A 21,872-nucleotide genomic window follows, 5' to 3' on the forward strand; every position below is an offset into this window, starting at 1 on the left:
GGGGTAGCGCCCCCGCGGGGTCCTGGGGCAGCGCCCCAGGTGCGCTCCCTGTTGCAGTACAGGGCGGGGTCGAGGGGCAGCGCCCCTCGCTGCCAAGACCAAATTAGCACTTCGCAACCCACACAGAAATGCACGGAACCCACCATTTCTGTCAATTCTGCACGCTTTCTGACAACCACAGATGCGTCCCCTTTCCTTTGGCATCATCTGTAACTCATTCTGAACAACTTGAATTTGTCGTTGTTTTTTTTTTTTCTTTTTTTCTTTTTTTGCAATTTCTCCTTCCTGATGAAATTAGTGTGCCTCTTGGCGGAAACTGCTGAGCGCACAAATTGAGAACCGCCAACGACAAAAGAATGATGGCCAATTGCTCGAAAAATGAGAACAACCTTCCCCCGTATGCCGACGCCAGTTACGTTGTTCAACTGAAGCACAGAGAAAACCCAAGAAAGCGCATCGAAATCTTGTATTCTCGCACAGAAGTCTTCTGGCTGAAGGAGTTTTCTAAGTTCTATGCCCGCACAAATGTTTACCGTACTGGTAAAGAAATCAATACATATAGACAATAGAACAGAATAGTAGAATTTATTCACATATGCCAGACATACATTATGCTTCATAATATTCGCAATAGTAGATGATTGATAATTTACAATGATCCCAGACGGGATATAAATACTACCGCCGAACCTTCCTAAAGGAGTCCGTCGGCCACAACATTACATCCGCTACAAACTATTTACCCGTCGGCTACAGAATACAGAAACACCGCCGGACATCACCCCGTCGGCTACAGAAAACATCGTCGGACATCACCCCGTCGGCTACAAAAGCACCGCCGGACCCATCCAGTCGGCTAACAGCCCTGACATTTCATTGGAGGCAACCTTGAAAGAGAGGGAGTAGGTAGAGGATATGATTTAGTCAACCTTCGGTGATCTCGGTCATATTGATTTAAAGGGAGTAAACCAAGTTGAGATTGATTTTTCGGTGATCAATAAATTGTAGCAGTCAAGAGGATTGTGATTCATGGATATAGCTCATGACTACATGATTTTAATGGGCCTACCCCTGTGTACATCATGAGGAAGTGACGACCTCCAAATGATTTCACTTGTACTTGCAGAAGTTATAGAAAGGTGATGATCTTACAATAACTTAATTTTCTATTATGATGGATATCTTACAATGTCTATGTAGATCATGATAGATTATACTTTGCATGGTGGATGTTTATATGGTAAACATTATGAGAATGCGTGTGCACATACCTTATAAACATTTTTTTGAGTACATGGTGAATGTTATGCAAATTGATGCTCTGGAGGGCCATTACACAGAGTACTTGGTGAATATCATGCAACTTGATGTTCTGGAAGGCCATTACTCACAATGCTTGGTGAATATCATTAATATTTTGGGAGACCAATACTCATGATATCATAGTGACATCAAACATTTTTGAGTAATTGGTGAATACCATGTATTATGGGAGACCAATACTCATGATATCAGATGTGATATCAAACCTTTTGAGTACTTGGTGAATATCATGTGTTGATATTCTAGAAGACCAATACTCATGATATCAAGTGCGATATGAAAATGGTGTATATCTCCTAATCAAAGATATCTTTAAAATTTGCCACACCTAATATTACCAATGGTGTACTTGGGTGAATATCATGTGTTGATATTCTGGAAGACCAATACTCATGATATCAAATGTGATATGAAAATGGTGGATATCTCCTAATTAAAGATATCTTTAAAATTTGCCATACCTAATATTACCAGTGGTGTAATACGTGTCATGTGTTTATCCTCGCTTGCTACGATGGAGTGTTGATGTTTTGGTAGCTTTAGTAGGATAAACCTGTGAGATCAAAGAGAAATTCATATAATTACAATGATATATATATATATATATATATATATATAGTGTTGATGTTTTGGTAGCTTTAGTAGGATAAGCTTGTGAGATCAAAGAGAAATATATGTATCTATACACACACACACATACATATAGACATACATATACATACAGACACAATTTTAATTAAGTGTGCCATTATATTAATTATGTTAATGAATAGACATGTCCCATGAAGGGACACATCTCTTCTCGGTTTATTCCTCATACAAATTCAAAGAGATCGATGCATTTGAAAAACACATACCATTAAGGCAATGCTATTACATTTCCAATGCACATTTTACCTGCTTTACCATGCAAGAATGTTGATCAGTCATTTTGGTTTTATATTTAGGCCTTGTGCAAGTGGCAGTGGAAGTATAGTTTTTATGGTGTACTCTACTTTAAAGGGGCAATTAATATGCTCGATCTCTATACTTACGGAAAGCTTTCTTGGAATCCTCCTTATAATTGACAACTTTCATCTATTTATTTGTTTTTTCTATTGAGTAATAATAAACAAGGGTGGAAAGGAATAGGATCACATTAGAGGGATCAGGTCTTGAAGTCTACCATGAGAGTATTGGATCACTTTGAAGTTTGAATAGGTAGCGAGCGAGGCACCTATTGGCTAGCTGATCAGCTGCTTGGTTTGCCTCTTAAAACACATGTTGAGTTTCCAACTTTGAATGTTTCCCGTTACCCTTACATTGATAACTATAAGGGAGTCAACTTTTGTCTTCTGAAGTTATATATAACTATAAGGGAGTTACTTTTGTCTTTTGAAGTTATATCTTTAAAATGTGGGAGAGCTTGAGATGACCATGGGTTTTAAGGCTTATGCTTCATTGTTTGTTGCTTGAGGAATGTGCTCTGTACAAGCTATAACAAGCATACTTTTCTTATCTTTGATAATATTTGGAGTACCTGTTATACTTGGTTGACATTTGAGGATTTATAAAAATTCAGCTCCAAATAACCTTTGTTAGAAGGGGATTGGCAAATTGGTCACTTACAAATTTCAGGTTCTCTTATCTCGTTAATGAGTCATGTCTATTAATATTTGAAAGGCTCAAGTTTTATTGCTTTAGCTCAGCGCACTCCACAATCTTTTGGTATGCCTACAGAAACACCCACATAGAATATCTTTGTTTTACCTCGTTTAAACCATTTATGATGCCACCGCTTCATTTTTGTGACCTAGACATGTTATAAGCCTAGTAAATGCTGTAAAGTTTCTACGCTATTCTTAATATTTATATTTCCATAGAGTTTGCCGACAAGGGGATGGGTTTCGGAGATGGGGGGACAAAGGGTCTAAATCTGGGGATGGCAAGGGAATGGCAGCGGAGCAGTGGTGGGAGATGGCATTGGCACACAAATTGAGGGGAATTGAAATCTTCTAGGCAAATCTGCAATATAACATCTTTGCAAGTGCTCAATGAAAGGCAAACTAATTTTCTGAAGTTAAAGGCTGCAAGTAGTATAATGGCATGTGCCATATAGCAAGTGATTTGGCAGCATTTACGATGGATGTGATAGAGGTTTGTGGCTTTTTGGAATGACATTTCTGCCAAGTTCCTAAGTCTTGGAAAGGGGATAATTTTTTTTTGGGGATGTATGTTGAAGATTAGTAGCTGAAGGGGCTTTGAGATATATCTGTGATGGTAGCTTCTGCATACAGATGACTTAATAGTGCGAAGAGTCTTCCTTGCTGATTGGTTTATCAATATGAAGAGTCACAACAACATTTCAAGATTCATGCTTTTTGGTGAGAATCATTGAAGACTATGAAGAGTCTTCAACGACAACAGTTGAAAGTTCACGATAGTGCATATGAATTGTTCGTTGTTGCCAGAAGTAGAAGCTTAATCACTTCTAGTAATGTCTGCATCTACATTTGACACACAAGGGAGAACAACAACTCTAGTCTTGCTTTTTGGAATAGTATGCATTCAATGATATGCAACATCTTTGGCTAATGTGTGTAGGTTGTATATTGTATTTGTTTTGAGATTTCGTGTCTACAACAAGTGAGAGTTAGTAACCATCGTGCATGATAATCTGTGTGAACTATTGTGCACAATGCTGAGTATAGCTTGAGTTTTCCTGTTGGTAATCATTGTGTAGTATATCTTGATTCATCTGATTCCAATTTCTCGTCATTCATTTTGTGCGTTCAATATTGTGAGAATACATTCATTCTTCTATGGGTGTTATGAATATTTGAGACTATATTATAATGTGGTGTTCTTTAAGAGTGTGCAGTCTAAGTATTTTGTGTGTTGTATTTGGACTATCATTATTATTCAATAAATGATTATTCTTGATGTGGCTGAGATTTTCATCCTCAAGTGGAGGGTTTTCCCAGGATAAACTTTTGTACTCTATGTTCTTCTTTTTTCAAGATATCTACTCTTCTTTTATGTTATTCTAGTTTATAATTTAACATGGTATTAGAGTGGGTTTAAGAAAGATCCAAAACTAGAACTATTAAAGCATCAAAATATCCTTTCTTCTATTCTAGATTGATTCTTTCAGGTTTCAAAATGATGAATGGACTCAAGGTTGAAGATAGGATGGATGTTGCATCAAATTTCACATCGTGAAAATAAAGAGTCTTTATTGCTCTAGAAGAAAATGATCATCTAAACTATGTGAAGAGTGATGTGCTTGAGCCAACTGACGATATTGAGAAAGCTCAATAAAGAATAACTTTATGGCAAGGAAGATATTGTTTGACTCTATAAAGGATCATCCTGCGCTTATTATATTAAAGTTGAATTCAGCTAAAGAAATGTTTGAGAAACTTCAAAGCTTATATGAACTCAACAACACTAGCAGATTTCTACGCTTAAGACGTCAGCTTCATATAAAAATGGCTAGAGAAGAATCCATTATCTCCTTCTTCATGAAGATTACAAAATTGATTGATCAGCTTAGTGCCATTGGACAATTGAAGATAAAGATCTAGTAATGTTGGCCATGAATGGTCTCCTTGATGCAGGAGCATCTTGCATGAGAAATTAAAAAAATAAATAAAAATAAAATTGGAGGAGAGAGAAAGTGACGAAAATAGGAAGAAAAATAATAGAAAATAGAAAATAGAAAAAATAGGAAAAGAGGAATTTCTATTTTTCAAGGTGCATAGGTGGCGTAAATAGAAAAAATAAGAAAATGGTTGTCATTCCATTTATCGAAGTGTGTAGGTGGCATCTTAGAAGCTTGTGGAAAGTTCCTTAAATCATGCATTTAATATTTGTTGTGATCCATAAAGGAAATGTAATTTTCTAATTGGGCCACATGGTGGTGCTTAGTTGTATTTGGGTGGGAATTTAATATTTGTTGTAAGGTAGTTGCATTTACCTTTTATCCCACATTGGCTGTGTTTGTAATGTCTTGGGTTGGAAGTGCCTATTTAAGCAAGCCATATGAACATTTGTAAGCAAGCTCTCAAGGTGTAGCTCTTCAAGTAGAAGTTCGGGAAGTAGAAGTGTTCAAGTGTAGTTTCTTGTAGAAGCTCTTGGTGTACAAGATAGTTGGAAGCTCTTGGTTTTGAAAGCTCTCTCATATTGTAAGAATTTGGGGTTCTCTCATTTGGGGAATATTGTAAGGATTTTCAATTATAATAAAATTGCTTGGGAAGCATTTTATCTTGGTCTCCATATTGTTGCATTCTTGGTTATGAGATGGTAAGGGTGGTGTGGCCTTTCATCACTCCCTCATTCTTGGGAGTTTTTTATTCAAGGCATTACTGGAAAAGATGAATTACCCAAGTTTGATCATCTGAGAGTTGATTGCATTCAAGAGGAATTCAGATAAGAAGTAGGAGGCAATGGACAAAAATCTCATGATGAAAGAGTTCATGGTCTTGTTACTCAAATGTCTAAAAGGAAAGGAAGAAAAGGAAATTTCAGGAGAAACAGAGATAGGAATTCAGATTCAACTCCTGAACAAAAGACGAAGAAGGGTCTTTCTAGAATTTAATGCTTTAAGATGTGACAAGTTTGTCACTTTGTGTGAGATTGTTTAACAAGACCCAAAGATCATGTTGCTGCTGCAAATGTTGATGATGCTTCACCTCATAAAGAATCTAGTGACAATTTAAAGGGATTTTTATTTATCTCATCTCTTTCAAGCAAGGTTACAAGTGATAGTAATACTTGGTTGATTGATAGTGTTGCTTCTTGTTAAATTACTAGATATCGAGAGCATCTTTTTAACTTGGTGGAAAATAAACTCATTTGCAAGTAATTATTGGTGATGATGCTTGTTATTCAGTGAAAGGTGCTGGAACTACTTTTTATCTAGATTTAGGCATCCCTCTTCATTTGAGTGGTGCCTTGTTTGTTTTAGGAATCAAGAGAAGTCTGATTTGAATTTCAGCATTGGAAGACAAAGGATATCAAGTTGCATACTGACGGTAAAGTGTTTGCATGGAATTAAAACACTAGCATTAAGACAACTTGTGAAATTGGCGTTCATCAAGAGAGTATGCAGACTTTCTGTTTGTCCTATTCAAGCTTTTGTACATGATTCCAGTAGTACAAGTGAGCAGTGGCATAGAGTATTTGCTCACATAAATTTCAGAACTCTTTCTTCCATGGAGAAGATGGTGGTTGGTTTTCCGAAGCTTTATCAAGAGCATGATTGTACATGCAATGGTTGTGCTCTAGGTAAGAATGTTAAAGGTCCTTTTACAATAGTGAAATTAGAGCAATAGAAATTCTAGATCTGATTCATTCTGATTTATGTGGACCTATGTCTGTTACATTTTTGAGTTTTTTTGGTACCATGTGATCTTTAATAATGATTTTTATCGTAAGACTTTAATTTGTTTTTTGAAATCTAAAGAGTTTGATGAAGTACTTTCTAGGTTTAAAGAGAGCTCAGAGCTAAAGTTGAGAACATGACTGAAAAAATGATCAAAGTTTTAGGTCAGATAATGGAGGCGAATATGCTTTTGGAGTTTATTAAATATTTTATATTGAGGTAGGGATCAAGAGGGAGTTTTGTGTTCCGTATAACGTACAACAAAATGGAGTTGCAGAATGAAAGAATAGATCCATTGCCGAGGCAGCAAAAGCTATGATTCATGATTAGAATTTGCAAATTTTTCTTTGGGCAAAAGTTTGCAGATTAATTGTTTATGTTCAAAATTGAAGTCGACATCAAATTTTGGATATTTTGACTCTTAAAGAGGCATTCACAGGTATTAAACCTGAAGTTAGTGATTTTAGAATTTTTGGGTGTCTTATTTATATTCATGTGCCTAAGATAAAGATCTAAGCTAGAACCTTTAGGCAAGAAAGGCATTTTTTTTGGTTACAGTGAGTAGTCTTCAAAGGCCTATAAGATCTATATTCTAGGATGAAAACAGATTGAAATTAACATGGATGTATCATTTGAAGCAGTAGCCTTCAAAAGATCCAAAGGGTTTTTGACAAAGATAGATAGAGAAGAACAAGAGTCATCTCAAGATATCAACATTGCTGCCCTTGATTCTCCTTGTGAGATTTAGAGAGAATCTATTGATCTAGTTGATCCCATTAAACCAACCAATGGACCAAGTAATGTTCCATTAGATAGAAAGAGACCTTCATGAGCAAGACATACAATGCAAGAGGCTGAAAATATGCAGCTCCTCGTAGCACCTTCAGAGAATGCAAGATACCATATAAGTTTCTAAGATATGTTGCATTAAGGAGTTCTATCATTGAGTCAAAGCTTTCAAGTTTTGAGAAGTCATCAAATCAACAATTATGAAGAGTTGTTATGATTGAAGAATATCAATCTATCATCAAGAATGGCGTTTGGGATGTTCCTAGGCCTTAAGAAAAATTTATTGTTCCTTCTATGTGTCTATTCAAAGTAAAGCATGCAGTTGATGGGAGTATTGAAGTATAGAGCGAGATTTGTGGCAAGAGGTTTCTCTCAAAAGGAATCTATAGATTATAAGCAGACATTTTCTCATGTAGCTTATAGTACTTAACAAAACTATCATCGCTATTGTTATTAGATTTTCTCCGCCCCCCACCCTCCCCCCCCCCCTCCCCCCACCCGCCCACCTTGGATGCATCTGAAGGTGGAGCCAGATGCACAAGTGATGTGCTTGAGTACATCAACGCATACGGGCTGGAAAACATCGTTTTTGATGTAAAAACAACTTAAATGCACTTTAAAAATGTGTTTACTAACATTTTTAATCAATATTTTTTGTTCTAAACCCTAAAATAGCCCTAATAGAGCCTATTCATTATTTTTGCATCTCATATTGTTTGCAGCTAGACTCTCTTCTCATTTGGTCTCCATTGAGACAATTTGAAGTCAAGGTGATCATTTTCAAAGAGGATTGTTTGTGGGGCGTCAAATAGCTTCCACAAAGGATATCTAAGCATCTAGGGTAAGTATTTGATCTCATTTTCGAGTCCTTTAATGTATTTATTTGAAATTTTGATGAATTTTTTGAAGTTTGGGTAGAATTTTCAAGTTTTTTCAAATTTTTTAAGGAAATAATTTTAGCTATCTATATTAATATTTTTGTATCTTTTTTTTTGCGCTTGTATGCTTGATGTTCATAGTTTGTTTCTAATTTAAATATATATAATAACTTATAATAGCAAGAATTTAGGTTGAATGGCCGCTAACGGTATTCAAAGTTCAGTGGGAGTGCAAGGAGCCAATAAATTCAAAATTAATATAGGATCTTTATAGAGACATACTACAAGATATCTCAAGTTTTAGGAGGTGGGTCATATCTTTGGAAGTTTAATGTATGTGATAGTAACAAACCATCCAATAGCTCATATTCTTGGGTCAAACTTCATTTTATTGGCCATTTTGGTAAAGGAATGGGAATGCACAAAAAAAAGATGGGATGTCTAAAACACAAATAGCAAAATATATGCAAGAACATGAAGAATTTGATAAGTCAATTAGAAGATCAAAACGAACTTGTTATTGGCCTCAACTTGGAAAGAAAAAATACAATTACCCACTGAATCATATGCTCTAAATATCCATTTTGGCAAGTACTTGTACCAGAAGAGGAAGGGGAAGAAGTAGACATTATCGGCCGCAAAAGAGGTCCATTGGACACACCATTTAAAATGGAGGCAAGGGAACTTGTTGATCAAACCATTGCATGTTACCTCTATGCTAGTGGTCTTCCTTTCGACTTGGTGAGATCACCATATTTAAAGGAGATGGTGACAACCATTAATAAGGCACCGAGTGATTACACAGGTCCTGAGTATGAAAAGGTGCATACCACCCTATTGCAAAAAGGGAGGAATTCTATAGAGAGATCTCTTCAACCAATTAGAAATTCTTGGAAAACTTTGGGTGTTTCTATTGTTTTTGATGGATGGATAGATACAAGAAACCAAACCATTGACTAATGTGATTACAATGTCCTTCAAAGGGGCAATTCTTTCGAGGACAGTTAATTGTGAAGGGGAAGTGAACAATGCACAATTTATTTCTAAAATTCTCATTGAGGCCATAGAGATTGTGGGTAGTGAGAATGTGGTCCAAGTGATTACAAACAATGCCAAAAATTGTATGTGTGCAGGTGCTTTGGTTAAGGGTTAGTAATAAGTATGACCATATCTTTTGGACACCATTTTGTTAAACAATTCGAATAATAGAGGGGGGGTGGGGGGGTGAGTGAGTTATTCCACACACTCATAGGAACTTTTCCGATTGTTGGTTATAAAAAATAATACATGCATTGCTAATAGAGATATTTCAATTAATGCACAATAATACATCATCAAATGATAAACATTAAGAACATAGGTACACTGACACAATGAACACCAAATATGACTTGGAAACCCATATTGGGAAAAGCTATGAAGAAACTAATTCTCATGAAATGAACACCACCACCGATTAGGTGATTTGATACAACAAGACTAATTGCCAGAAAGAAGGGGTACTGCTCGTAGGCTAATTGCCAGAGTAGCTACGAGCCGAAATACAAAAAGGCTCATTGCTAGAATGAAAAGTATAACCGAAACACAAGATAGCATTTGGCCACTTATGAAGAGCCTGTAACTCCTTGATCAAGTTTTTTGAGTGGTTCACACTTCCATTACAAAGAAACGTGAGCTGCCAACTTCACATGCTTGACAACTTTCGCATATATTGATATATAAGATACACACATAATGAAACAATATATATACCAAAGTCCTGCCATAAATTTGTTGGCCAAAATAGATAAATAAAGGGACGCACCATCTTGAGCAATGCAAAATATTTCAATTTGAATATTTGTGAACTATTAATTGACATTTAATATTTGCCTTAATCAATAATGAAGAATTATACTATCAAATGTTTTAATTTTGTATATTTCTTGTAATTCTTTGCATACATGTATATAAAATATAATTTTAAAAGTACACACCCACATATAGACACATCCAAATACCACCCCACCTCCCCAATTTTAAAAAAAAAAATTTCGCGCATTTGCACACCGCATCCAAACCCACATTGAATCTACAACTTACTGCCAAATGGATGTAAAGGCTGCATTTTTAAATGGTGTGATTGAAGAACCAGATGGTTTTGTGATTCATGGGAAGTATGCAGATTGAAAACGACCTTGTATGGCTTTAAGCATGCACATTATGCATGGTATGGAAGGATTTATCAATGCTTAACGAGCTTGGGATTCTCCAAGAATGATGTAGGTCCAAATATTTACTTCAAGATAATTGATGTTAAAGCTTTAATTCTAGCTCTTTATGTTGATGATTTATTTCTTATTGGGGTAGATAATCTGATTATCAAATGTAAGAAAGATTTAACTTCTGAATTTGAGATAAAGGATTTCGGTCTTACGCATTACTTTCTAGGACTTGAAGTGAGGCAAAGGGCTAATGAGATTATTCTCTGTCAAGGGAAATACTCTATAGACATTTTGAAAAGATTTCGTACGCTGGATTGCAAGTCCGTGTCAACTCCTATGGAAATGAATTTGAAAAATCAAATAAACATGCAACCAGTTTAGATCTAGTAGATCCCACCATTTATAGACAATTGATTGGATCGTTGATGTATCTAGTTAGTACTAGACCAAATATTTGTTATGCTGTAAATACTCTCAGTCAATTCATGTGTGAGCCTAGACAAATTCATTTTGTTTCAACAAAGCATATGGTGAGATATTTGCGTGTTATAGCAGGATATGGTCTAAAATATACTTCTTGTGAATATTTGAAATAACAAGGTCACTTTGATTCTGATTGGGCTGGAAGTGTAACCAACAGGAAGAGCATTTCTGGTTGTTGTTTCAGCTTAGGATCTGCCATGATTTCTTGGTGCAGCAAGAAACATTCATGTGTGGCTCTAAGTATTGCAGAAGCTGAATATATTGCAGCTTGAGAAGCAGTGTGGCTTCAAAAACTTCTTGCCAGACTGTTTGGGCAGACTTTAGAACCAAGTGTGATTCATTGTGATGGTTAAAGTTGTGTGTAGCCTTTTGTTAACCCAATATTTCATAATAGAACAAAACATGTGGAGATTAAATATCATTATATAAGAGATTGGCTTAAAGAAAAGCAATTCAACTAAGTATATTTGTACTGATGAGTAGACATCTGACATTCTCACCAAGACACTTTCCAAAGTGAAGTTCTCATATTTTTGAGACAAGCTTGGTATTGTGGAGAATGATGCTCTTGCTAAGAGTCTTAACATCAATGATTCTTTCTACTTGCTAATAATGCATATTTCTATGTTACAAAGAAATGTGAGGTAAATGCCCTTGTGATGCATTTTTCTTTGAAACAGAGAAACTTGAGGTGAAAGCCCTTGTTTGCCTCTGAGATGGACATATTGCTCTTTTCACTCATGGGAGTAGCCATAGTGGATGTCATGTTGAGAGACTCCATGATAGTATCATGTCGAGTGACTCTATGATGAGAGCTTGTGTTTACATTTATTTTACACATGGGAGTAGCCATGGTGAACATCATGTTGAGTGGCTCCATGGTGCTATCACGTTGAGGGACTTTGTGATGACTTTTGTTTCTCTGACAAATGGGTGAAGCCATTATGAGTGTCATGTTGAGAGATTCCATGACTTGAGGATTTGGAAAAGATATTTCCTTTGCTAAGAGGGAGTATTGAGGATTGGTAGTTGCAAAAGTTACTAGATATCTATTTGATGGTTGGGTTATTGTACAGGTGACTTAAGACTGGGAAGAGTCTTCCTTGCTGATCGCTTCATCAATGTGAAGGGTTACAACAACATTTGAAGAGTTACAATTTTTTGTGACAATCATTCAAGACTATGAAGAGTATTTAACGATAACAGTTGAAAGTTCACGAGAATGCATATGAAGTGTTCGTCATTTTTAGAAGTGGAAGCTTAATCATTGTTTGTAATGTTCGTATCTACATTTGACACAAAAGGCATAACGACAACTCTAGCCTTTCGTTTTAGGATTGTATGCATTCCATGATATACAACGACTTTGGCTAATGTGTACGTTGCATATTGTATTTGTTTTGAGATTCAACGTTTGCAACAAGTGAGAGTTAGTGTTCATCGTGCATGACAATCTGTGTGTGAAACTATTGTGCACAATGTTGAGTATATTGTGATTTTTCCTATTGGTAATCATTGAGTAGTATATCGTGATTTGTCTGATTGCAATTTATCGTCATTCATTTTGTGTGTTTAGTATTGTGAGAATTTATTCATTCTTCTGTGTGTGTTATGGATATTTAAGACTATATTATTGTAAAGGGAAAATAATTGGGTGTCATTTAAGGGTGTGCAGTATAATTACTTTAAGCTTTGTATTTGGACCAAAGTAACGAGATTCGGACCTAGCGTTGTCTCGGCAAGGGCAATTCGATTTGTGACCCAGCTCGAACTCAGTCATAACTCGACAGTGGCTCGGCAAGTCATGGTATATTAATAGAAATACCTTAGAGAAATATAAAATATTTGACGACTTGGCAGGTCAGGGTCATGAGTCATTTTGACCCAGCAGGGGTAACTTGACTTGCCGACTCGGGTGACTTGCAACAAGTCTCGTTGCTATGATTTGGACTATTATTATTATTCAATAAAAGATTGTTCTTGGGGTGTCTTGATTTTTCACCCTTATGTGGCGGGCTTTCCCAAGATAAATCATTGTGTCTACTTGTTCTTTTTTTTTAAAAGATATCTGTTCTTTGTTTATGTTATTTTGGTTTATAATTTAACAACGTATCTCCGTAGAACAATGCTAATATTGATAAGTAGGAGGTATTTTCCACAAGTCAAATTGTGATATTGCTATCAGGATTCAATTGTGTAGTTTTTGAGTCAAACTCATTGACCCATGTTCATGAGTAGTGGTTCGCACAAACCCATCTCTCATGAGAATAAATGGAGCACTTGGCTAACACTCATTGGATCTAGGTGATGCTCACAGAGGTGAAGCACCAAGACTTACTGGGAGGTTACCCATATCCCAATGCTACAGCTTGAGTGCTCTTAACCATAGAGTTTCCTCTATGGTTAAACCCACTCCACTTGCAACCCCATTTGCAAAACCTTTACCAAGTGTTGTGCCTTATGAACCATTCATTAGAAAGCCCCTTAAGCTCATCAACTAATAAGTAGGAGATATTTTCTAGAACAAGTCAAATTGTGATATTGCTATTAGGATCCAATTGTGTAGTTTGAGTCAAACTCATTGACCCATGTTTCATGATCATGAGAATAAATGGAACACTTAGCCCTCATTGGATCTAGCTGATGCTCACAAAGGTGAAGCATTGAGACTTCCCAGGAGGTCACCCATCCCGATATTACTCTAGCTTGATTGTGCTTAACTACGAAGTTTCCTCCATGGTCAAACCCACTCCGCTTGCAACCCCATTTGCAAAACCTTCACCAAGTGTTGTGCCTTATGGACCATTCATTAGAATGCCCCTAAAGCTCATCAATTGATTAGTAGGAGATATTTTCCAGAACCAGTGAAATTGTGATATTGCTATCAAGATCAATTGTATAGCTTTTGAGTCAAACTCATTGACCCTTGTTTCATGAGTAGTGGTTCACATGAATCCATCTCTCATGAGAATAAATGGAGAACTCATTGGATCTAGGTGGTGCTCATAGAGGCGAAGAATCGGGACTTCTCAGGAGGTCAACCATCCCAATACTACTCTAGCTCGAGCGCACTAACCATAGAGGAGTGTTCCAATACTACTCCAGCTCGAGTGCACTAACCATAGAGGAAACTCCTCTATGGTTAGTGCGGTTGACCTCCTGAGAAGTCCCGATTCTTCACCTCTATGAGCACCACCTAGATCCAATGAGTTCTCCATTTATTCTCATGAGAGATGGATTCATGTGAACCACTACTCATGATAGATGGGTTCGTGTGAACCACTACTCATGAAACATGGGTCAGTGAATTTGACTCAAAAGCTACATAGTTGAATCTTGATAGCAATATCACAATGCTAATATTGGAACTTGGAACTGATTGAAAGAAAAAGAAAACAAGAGATATTTGACCCTAAAAATGGAGGCATATGGAAGTACCAAAATTGCTGCTAGTTGTGCGAAAATCCTAAAATGTTAATTTTGTTACATTTTGCTGAAATTTTGTTGGGGAATGTATATTTTGGTTTGAGTTTGTTAGTGCAGTTGAATAATGGAACAAAGTTTCATGGACTTAAAATTGCAGAAAACACTTTGTTGATATGCTTGCTGACCTAAAAGATCAAAGTGAAGTTTGCTTTTACTAATTAGGATGGTAAAATTCATTTTGACTACAAAAGGCACAATGTGCACTTTTGTCAAAAGTTATGATAATGTATCACTAGCATAAGCAAAAGCTTCAAACAATAAACAAAAAAGGAAAAAAGAAAAGGCGCCTTAGGTTTCAGTTGTCAAGATGGCACTTTTGGCACAAAGTGCCAACATACCAAAAGGGGTATTAAGCATGCCCCTTGTCTCCCGTTGTCTGTTTTGCCTTAAGACATAGAACAAATGTGCCTAAATGCAATGAGTGCTAAGTGGACTATTCGTTCTAATGATAGATGAGTTCATGTGAACCATTACTCCTGTACTGTGGGTTGATGCGTTTGACTCAAAACTACATAGTTGGATTGTGACAGAAACATCAAACGAATACTTGTTAAGACTACTAAAATGAAATACTAATACCAAGGTCTTCCTCACCCTATTTTTCCTTAGAGAGATTTGGTCAATATTTGAGATATTGAAATAAAGCACATAGATCTGTTAAGGGAAAATTTAATAGAAAAAGCTAAAAGGAGGATATACCAGCCAAGAATATTTGTTTCTTTGGTATTTTGGATGATTTAACATTCTTTGCCTCCCATTAAACTCCCGAGTGTGTTCTCATAACCACACAATTATATAATGGGGTCACAAGGGAAATCACATGTCTTGATGGAGCAAATACGGGCTAGATTCAGCCTAGAGACTTTTTGATTTATTACTATGTCCGAATTAAGCACAATGGGATAGTAAACTAAGAAGCATGTTTGAAATAGGTTTCCATCATTTGATTGGCTGACAAAAAAGGGTTTAAGGTTGTTCTTAAGACATTCAATAAGGGATGAATTCCATGATGTCCTTGATGGCATAATCACATTCTTGAACATGATAATAGGAACATCAGAGGCAATGCCATCAACTTCTGCATATTATAGCATATCAACAGATAAACTGATAAAAGCAATTCTTAATTTTACAGTGTAACTCCAATTTTAGTTTTTGATGACATAATATTGTGAAACTCAAATTAGCTTTGCAGTCAGCTTTTGTTAATTTCAAATACAGGCATATGTTTTGCTACTTGGAATATCTTTCACATTCCCTAAGGATGCTACCTCTTCATGTCATGTGCAGGGTTGTCACTTGAATCTTAGGAGCTGTTGCATCAAGCTGGATTTTAGGATATGGAAACAGATTGGTTAATGATTAATTTTAAACATATGATCTGAGCTTTTTTGCTATTTGATTTTTCTATGCCTCTCTCCCAACTTGTGTCACAGCTAGGTCATAGGCGCACATGGGACCTAAGGATGATTCTATATCCTTGTTATTACTTTTGAATCTTTGATGGTTGGTTAGTTATTTTTTCAAGTAGCCCTGTAAGCACATTTGAGCTATACCTAAGTATTTGTTATCTTATCATTTGAAGCAACTCATGTAATGATGAAGATTAAGAGGGACACAGGACCCCGATTAACTGTGATGGTAACTGAATTTAAAGTAGAAATAGCATGTAAAATGTTGCTTGTTGCATTATAGACCTTTGTTTGTGTATGCTTCTTCTGTTTACATTTGGTTTTGTGGTTGTCTGTATGTCAATATAAAGGTTTTAAAAATTCCATTTGTTGAACTGATTTTTTGTATTTTGTTTGAAATTTACTTGGCAAGAGTTAGGCTTTAATGCAAGTTTTGCCTTTTTGTTTTTTATCCAGTGTAATACCATATTTTTACATTGTTAGAAACAAATTGTTGCATCTTATTGCAATGGCTAATAAGCTAGCTTCATGTTGTGGCTATCTTTACATGTGGCATGCATTTTGATATTAGTGTTGATAATTTGAATCCATGGTGATTGGCAATTGTCAAGTCTCTGTAGATTTTTGTAGAAGTGTTTATTTTCATAAGAGTAGCAACTGAACTATGAATCTAGGCAAATTCATTCATACCCTTATTTGTCTCTCTAACACAGGGCAGTTGTGATGTTATTTCCAATTATTCAATTCATAATCTTTTCTTTCATTGTTGTGAAAAATGCAGTAAATTCTTGAACAGTTTCTTAATTCAAGGTTGTGTGGTTTTGTATTGACCAGGCTTTTTATGCTGTTCTGCAGAGCTGGGTTTCAAAAAAGTTCATCAGTGGATGGTAAGAAGGCATTTTTTTCCATTTGTTGCATTGCATTTTGAAACCTATTGGTCGATAGATCATTTCGTTTGTTTCAAATTTTAGTTCTAATAAGGATTTGGGCTTTATGAATTTATGTTGAAATTTGTACTAGATGATTGTGGGATTGAAATGTTGAACACAATTTTGCAGTGTGGTTCTGTTTCCAGTTGCAATAACTTTCTATATCACCTGGTGGTTTATTCAGTTTGTCGATGGTTTCTTTAAACCAATATATGTGAGATTGGGACTAAACATATTTGGTATGTTTCTCAAAGTCCTCTTCCCTAACTGCAGTTTTCAAAACTGGACTTATGAAGAAATTTGTTGCAACTAATTTTGTATCCGTTTTTATATGTTATGTGCTTTTTGCTTGCAATATAAATAAGTGTGGACAGATACAACTTCATCAGCATACATATATGTTAACATCTATTTATAAGTTCTGTTCAGCTATATGAGCTATTGCTTGCAGTGAATGCTTCCTTGATGTTCTTCTCATCTACACACTATAGGAGCTGAAGATTAGCTTCAACACTTCATGATCATCTGCAAGAACACAAGAAACCCTCCTCGAGACTAATGCAAGAAATGATCTTGCTTGATATTATGATCTGTGAGATATGTCACCAAGTGTACAATAACCTTGATTGTATAGGTAAAGTTGAGTCTTCTCATCTACACACTATAGGAGCTGAAGATTAGCTCAACACTTCATGATCACCTGCATGAACACAAGAAACCCTCCATGAGAGTATGCAAGAAATGATCTTGCTTGATATTACACAAGAAACCCTCCACGAGAGTATGCAAGAAATGATCTTACTTGATATTATGATCTGTGAGATATGTCACCAAGTGTACAATAACCTTGATTGTGTAGGTAAGTTGAGTGATAGGTTTAGATGAGATGTTGACAGGTGTCTGAATTGTATAACATGAAACAAACAAATAGTTAATGACCTACGACAGAAGCAAATGAGATAAAATCCCATCAACAACTAAGTCTTCTAGACAGATACAAAAGACCTAAGTTAACATGTGAATAGGACCTCACTAAGACATAAGTTAGGTACGAAACCCTATTTACACCAACCCTCTCTTGATTGGCAGTGATTCAAGGCAATAAGGTGCCTAAACAGATCAATGCTTAGACATACATTAGGATAATATGAAATATTGGAATAATTCTTCAAACTATTCTAAACAATTTGAGACCCTTAGATTGTAGATTTACATTACCTTCCAATAGATATGTAGGAATTTATAAACCAATAATTTTGAATCACTGCTTTCAAATTTTAATTAATTTAATTTTCAATGATAAACACTGGCAATTATCAACGTTGAAGAAATTGGATGTTCTTTTTGAATACTAATTTGGGCAGTCATTACATGAGTTCAAATTGAGATGAACATGACAAACTGAAGAAGCTTGAATGACTTGTTAAAATATGGAAAAAAAACTGCAGTGATTTATTTCATGCCAATTAGAGTTTTTAGAAAGAGAAATAAAGCTCAATTAATAGACATAATTAAAGATTCAATGTTGCTAAATCCTCTCAAATTATCCTCGAGTGACCAATTTTGAGGCCTTGAGTACATTTACAAACCAAATACAACAATGCTCATAGCCTCCTAGACTAGAAACATGAAGTGAATGTTGATGCCCCTACATCTTTGTGCCCTCCGCCATATGGCTGTAGTCAAAGTCATCCCAAGCCACATGCATTACAACCAAATTAACTTCATTGAAATAAGGCATCTCCTTAGCTACAATTAATCTAAATTTTTTGGATCAATTTCATCAAATCGCAAATTCCCAACCTACTAGTGTTTGCTAGAAAATTAGGAAATTGTTGAATTTTGTAAATTGGAAAGTTTCTAATTTTGAATATTTTTCAAGCCAAGATGAAACTTGTGGTGAATGAAAACCAAATAATTTGTCTACTGTTGGTTCAAGTGCTTGTGTATTTAGAGTAATTGTGCACACACTCGAAGAATGCTCTCAAGCAAAAGAATTGCATGGTTAGAATTCATATTGCCATTCAAGAAAGTGATTTGGCATTGCTACCAAAGTATTTATTATATTGTGAAGACATTAGATTAGTTGCAAAAGTAAAACATAATAAATAGAGGAATGTTGTATTCCAGCAAAATGTTAGCAGCTGAAATCTGATTGCAAAGTATGAAATAAAATTTAATACTTCATGTTACTTGATTACATTGTGCTCATGTAAGAAGAGAAGCCCTTTGCCTACTTGTAAGGTGACAACTTCACAACTATTTCTCTTGTCTTTCCTCTGCATTGCAAAAGAAAGTGGTAATGTACTTAAATAACTTGGCTTTCACTTCTCCTCCTCCTTGTATGGACTATAAAAAATTGAATGATTCAAGAATTGCCTTGCAGCATGGAGCTATCAATATGTTTGGTGATCTGATCTAGCAGCAATGATCTTCCAAATTGGTAGGCACCTCATCTCGTCATTTGACATTTTGGACCATTTGGCCTCCTTTGCTTTGCCCATGGGCTTATAAAAAAATCCATTTTGAGGTTTTTACCTATCAATCTATTTTAACACTCTTAATAAATGGCTTTGAAATTTGCACAATTTCATGTGCATATGCTGAAAATGCCTCATCCATTATAACTGAAGTCACAAAATGGCAATACAAACCATGGCCCTAGCAAAAGAGCTCACTCTTCAATCCAATGAAACAAGTATGTGTTTCAATTCGTCTTTTGGCACATAAATCATGCAATGCTAAGAAATTAGTGACACTTTGTTGTACCCGGCCTCATGATCTTCTTTCCCTTGGTCAAGGTTCTCATAGTGCTCAACACACTATTGTGGTTATATACAAACTTTGTAATAGATTTCTCTTTCTCTGATATAGATTTAACCCACTTACGTTTGCCAATGTTCTTTAGGTCTATGAAGACATTGTACTACATATGGACTCCAAAATAATGTAGGTTATTTATTCATAAATATTTTTTTGCCATCACACAATTTAATATATTGGCAATGATAAATTCGGTTACATATTGGAGCCTAACCTCCATCATAATTTCATGAAACACTAAAAATAGTAGGTGGGCTTATTTCATTTTATCTAATGCATTTATTGTCATGTCCTAGGGTGTTAGGATGAAACATAACCTTACTAATAAGGTCTTAACCCTTATTATTACCAAATACATGCATTAAATAACATTCCACTTTAAAGGCTTGTTAGGTTTGTTCGTAGGCTGACATAAATATAAAATTTATTATGGAAGCCAACACAAATTAAGCTATGAAAGATGACCTAGATTATAGAAAGAGGCTGGTGAGATTGTTTAAGGGATCACCACCTTAACCATGATGGAGGGTTCCATTGTCCCTATAATGCCTCACCTAGGATCCTTGGATACTAAGGATCAACAGTACAACATAAGCATTTACATACATAACATAACGCAAATGGAAGTCCAACAACACCGCCAAAGATTCCAAGGCTTCAACAAAGTCCATGGGATAGTTACACACGTCCATTAGTTCACTATTGTTTAAGTGATTAACATTTAGGCCCAAAGTACAATACCTCCCATGGTTAAACATACAAGTTCATTTACTGATCTAACCTCATAGGCCAACATGGATTCACATTTACTTAATACCAAAGTGATCGTTAATTGATCTGTTTTGAATTCAACAAATGCATCTCCCAAAAGGGTACTCAAATATGCAAAGATCTGGTTTAACACACGTGTGGAAATGCTCACAGTCTGAGAAACTACTAACCAAATGCGACTTGGAATCTAGGATACGGCTCTGAATCCAACTAGATACTACTCAAAATACGAGATGCAACTTTTTATAGCGAATAGGCAAGTTGGGAATCCTAGAGTTATAGGATACGGCTCAAGATTTATTGGATGTGACCCAGGATTCAAAAAATGAGTTTTTAATAAACTTTGGGGGAAAAAGAGAATGAAAATAAATAAATTCCATACCAATGAGTGCCAAAAACACGTATATCGAGAACGTAAACACATAATTGCATCAAAAGCATGAATACAACATCCATAAGAGAGTCTAGTTCATCTAACATCATACATCTACATTCTAATCATTCACCATAAGAATAACAACATCAAGTACATATACATGTGCATCATTAAGTGCATAAATAGGAAGAGATGAGTGAGCAAGCAAGCTCGAGGAAGACCATCTTTGTACCCGATCCCTAACAATGGTATAGGTTAGCAATGCCTCCCAACCATGTGGATTTCGCAAGCCCCTCCACCATGCTCATGGATATAATGACTCGACCACAATCACAAAGGAAAGACACACGAGGCTACACACACACCAACCAATGCATGACTCAATGTACACATGCTCATGAATGCTAATGCAATATTCTAGGTCACTACTTAAAGTACTCTATAGGATACTACTATGTGGGGACTCTAGTGGAGTGTCATCACTTGGCTTGTACTAGCCCAAGTAGTATATGGGTATGGTAAATCAAATCCCTCGGGAGGCCTCATACCGTGCCCTCGCACCAACTTCTGCAAAAGAGTGGCAACCATCTCGACACAACACCTTGTCACCGGCTCCCTCAGGACACATGACTACCGTTTGTATGGGTATATCTCTTATCTTGCGTAAGATTTTATTAATCGATGTGTTTTAATTGGTTATTACTTCTTTAGAACCTCTTCATGTTACCTTGTTGGCCGCTTCCAAGTCGGGGTAATCGCGTCAAGTCAATTCACACAGCTACCTATACATACCCTTCTTGTCATACAATGTGCCACAAGGCATTGCATTTCCCAACCCAACCCCAATGCTCAAATACTCAATTGGCCTATATCTAAGAGTTCTGGTTTTTAAAGATCTCGACAAGGTACACTCAATTTCTTGTGGGTGGGCATAACCAACTCCATGCTTATCCATGTAATATAATAACAATGCAAGGGGCTAGATTGATCAACAATGCAACATCACAAGAAAAAATCGTAAACACACTCAAGA

General features: G+C 35.9%; 1 protein-coding gene across 2 annotated transcripts in view; it reads left to right on the plus strand.

Annotated features, from left to right (window-relative positions):
• LOC149552258 (protein CONTINUOUS VASCULAR RING 1-like) overlaps positions 1 to 21,872 on the plus strand; it is a 118,897-nt gene that overhangs the window by 18,068 nt on the left and 78,957 nt on the right. The window contains exons 2-3 of one of the 2 annotated variants that reach the window (XM_089787781.1): positions 16,775 to 16,827; positions 16,999 to 17,108. In XM_089787781.1, coding sequence (XP_089643907.1) covers positions 16,775 to 16,827; positions 16,999 to 17,108 — 163 coding nt within the window. The remainder of the gene's footprint in view (positions 1 to 16,774; positions 16,828 to 16,998; positions 17,109 to 21,872) is intronic. The other variant, XM_089787782.1, reaches the window with a different exon arrangement.

This window comes from Cupressus sempervirens, chromosome 6, assembly GCF_028749045.1.
Source record: "Cupressus sempervirens isolate cs-2001-9-10 chromosome 6, ASM2874904v1, whole genome shotgun sequence".
In the NCBI taxonomy this organism is placed as follows: Eukaryota; Viridiplantae; Streptophyta; class Pinopsida; order Cupressales; family Cupressaceae; genus Cupressus; species Cupressus sempervirens.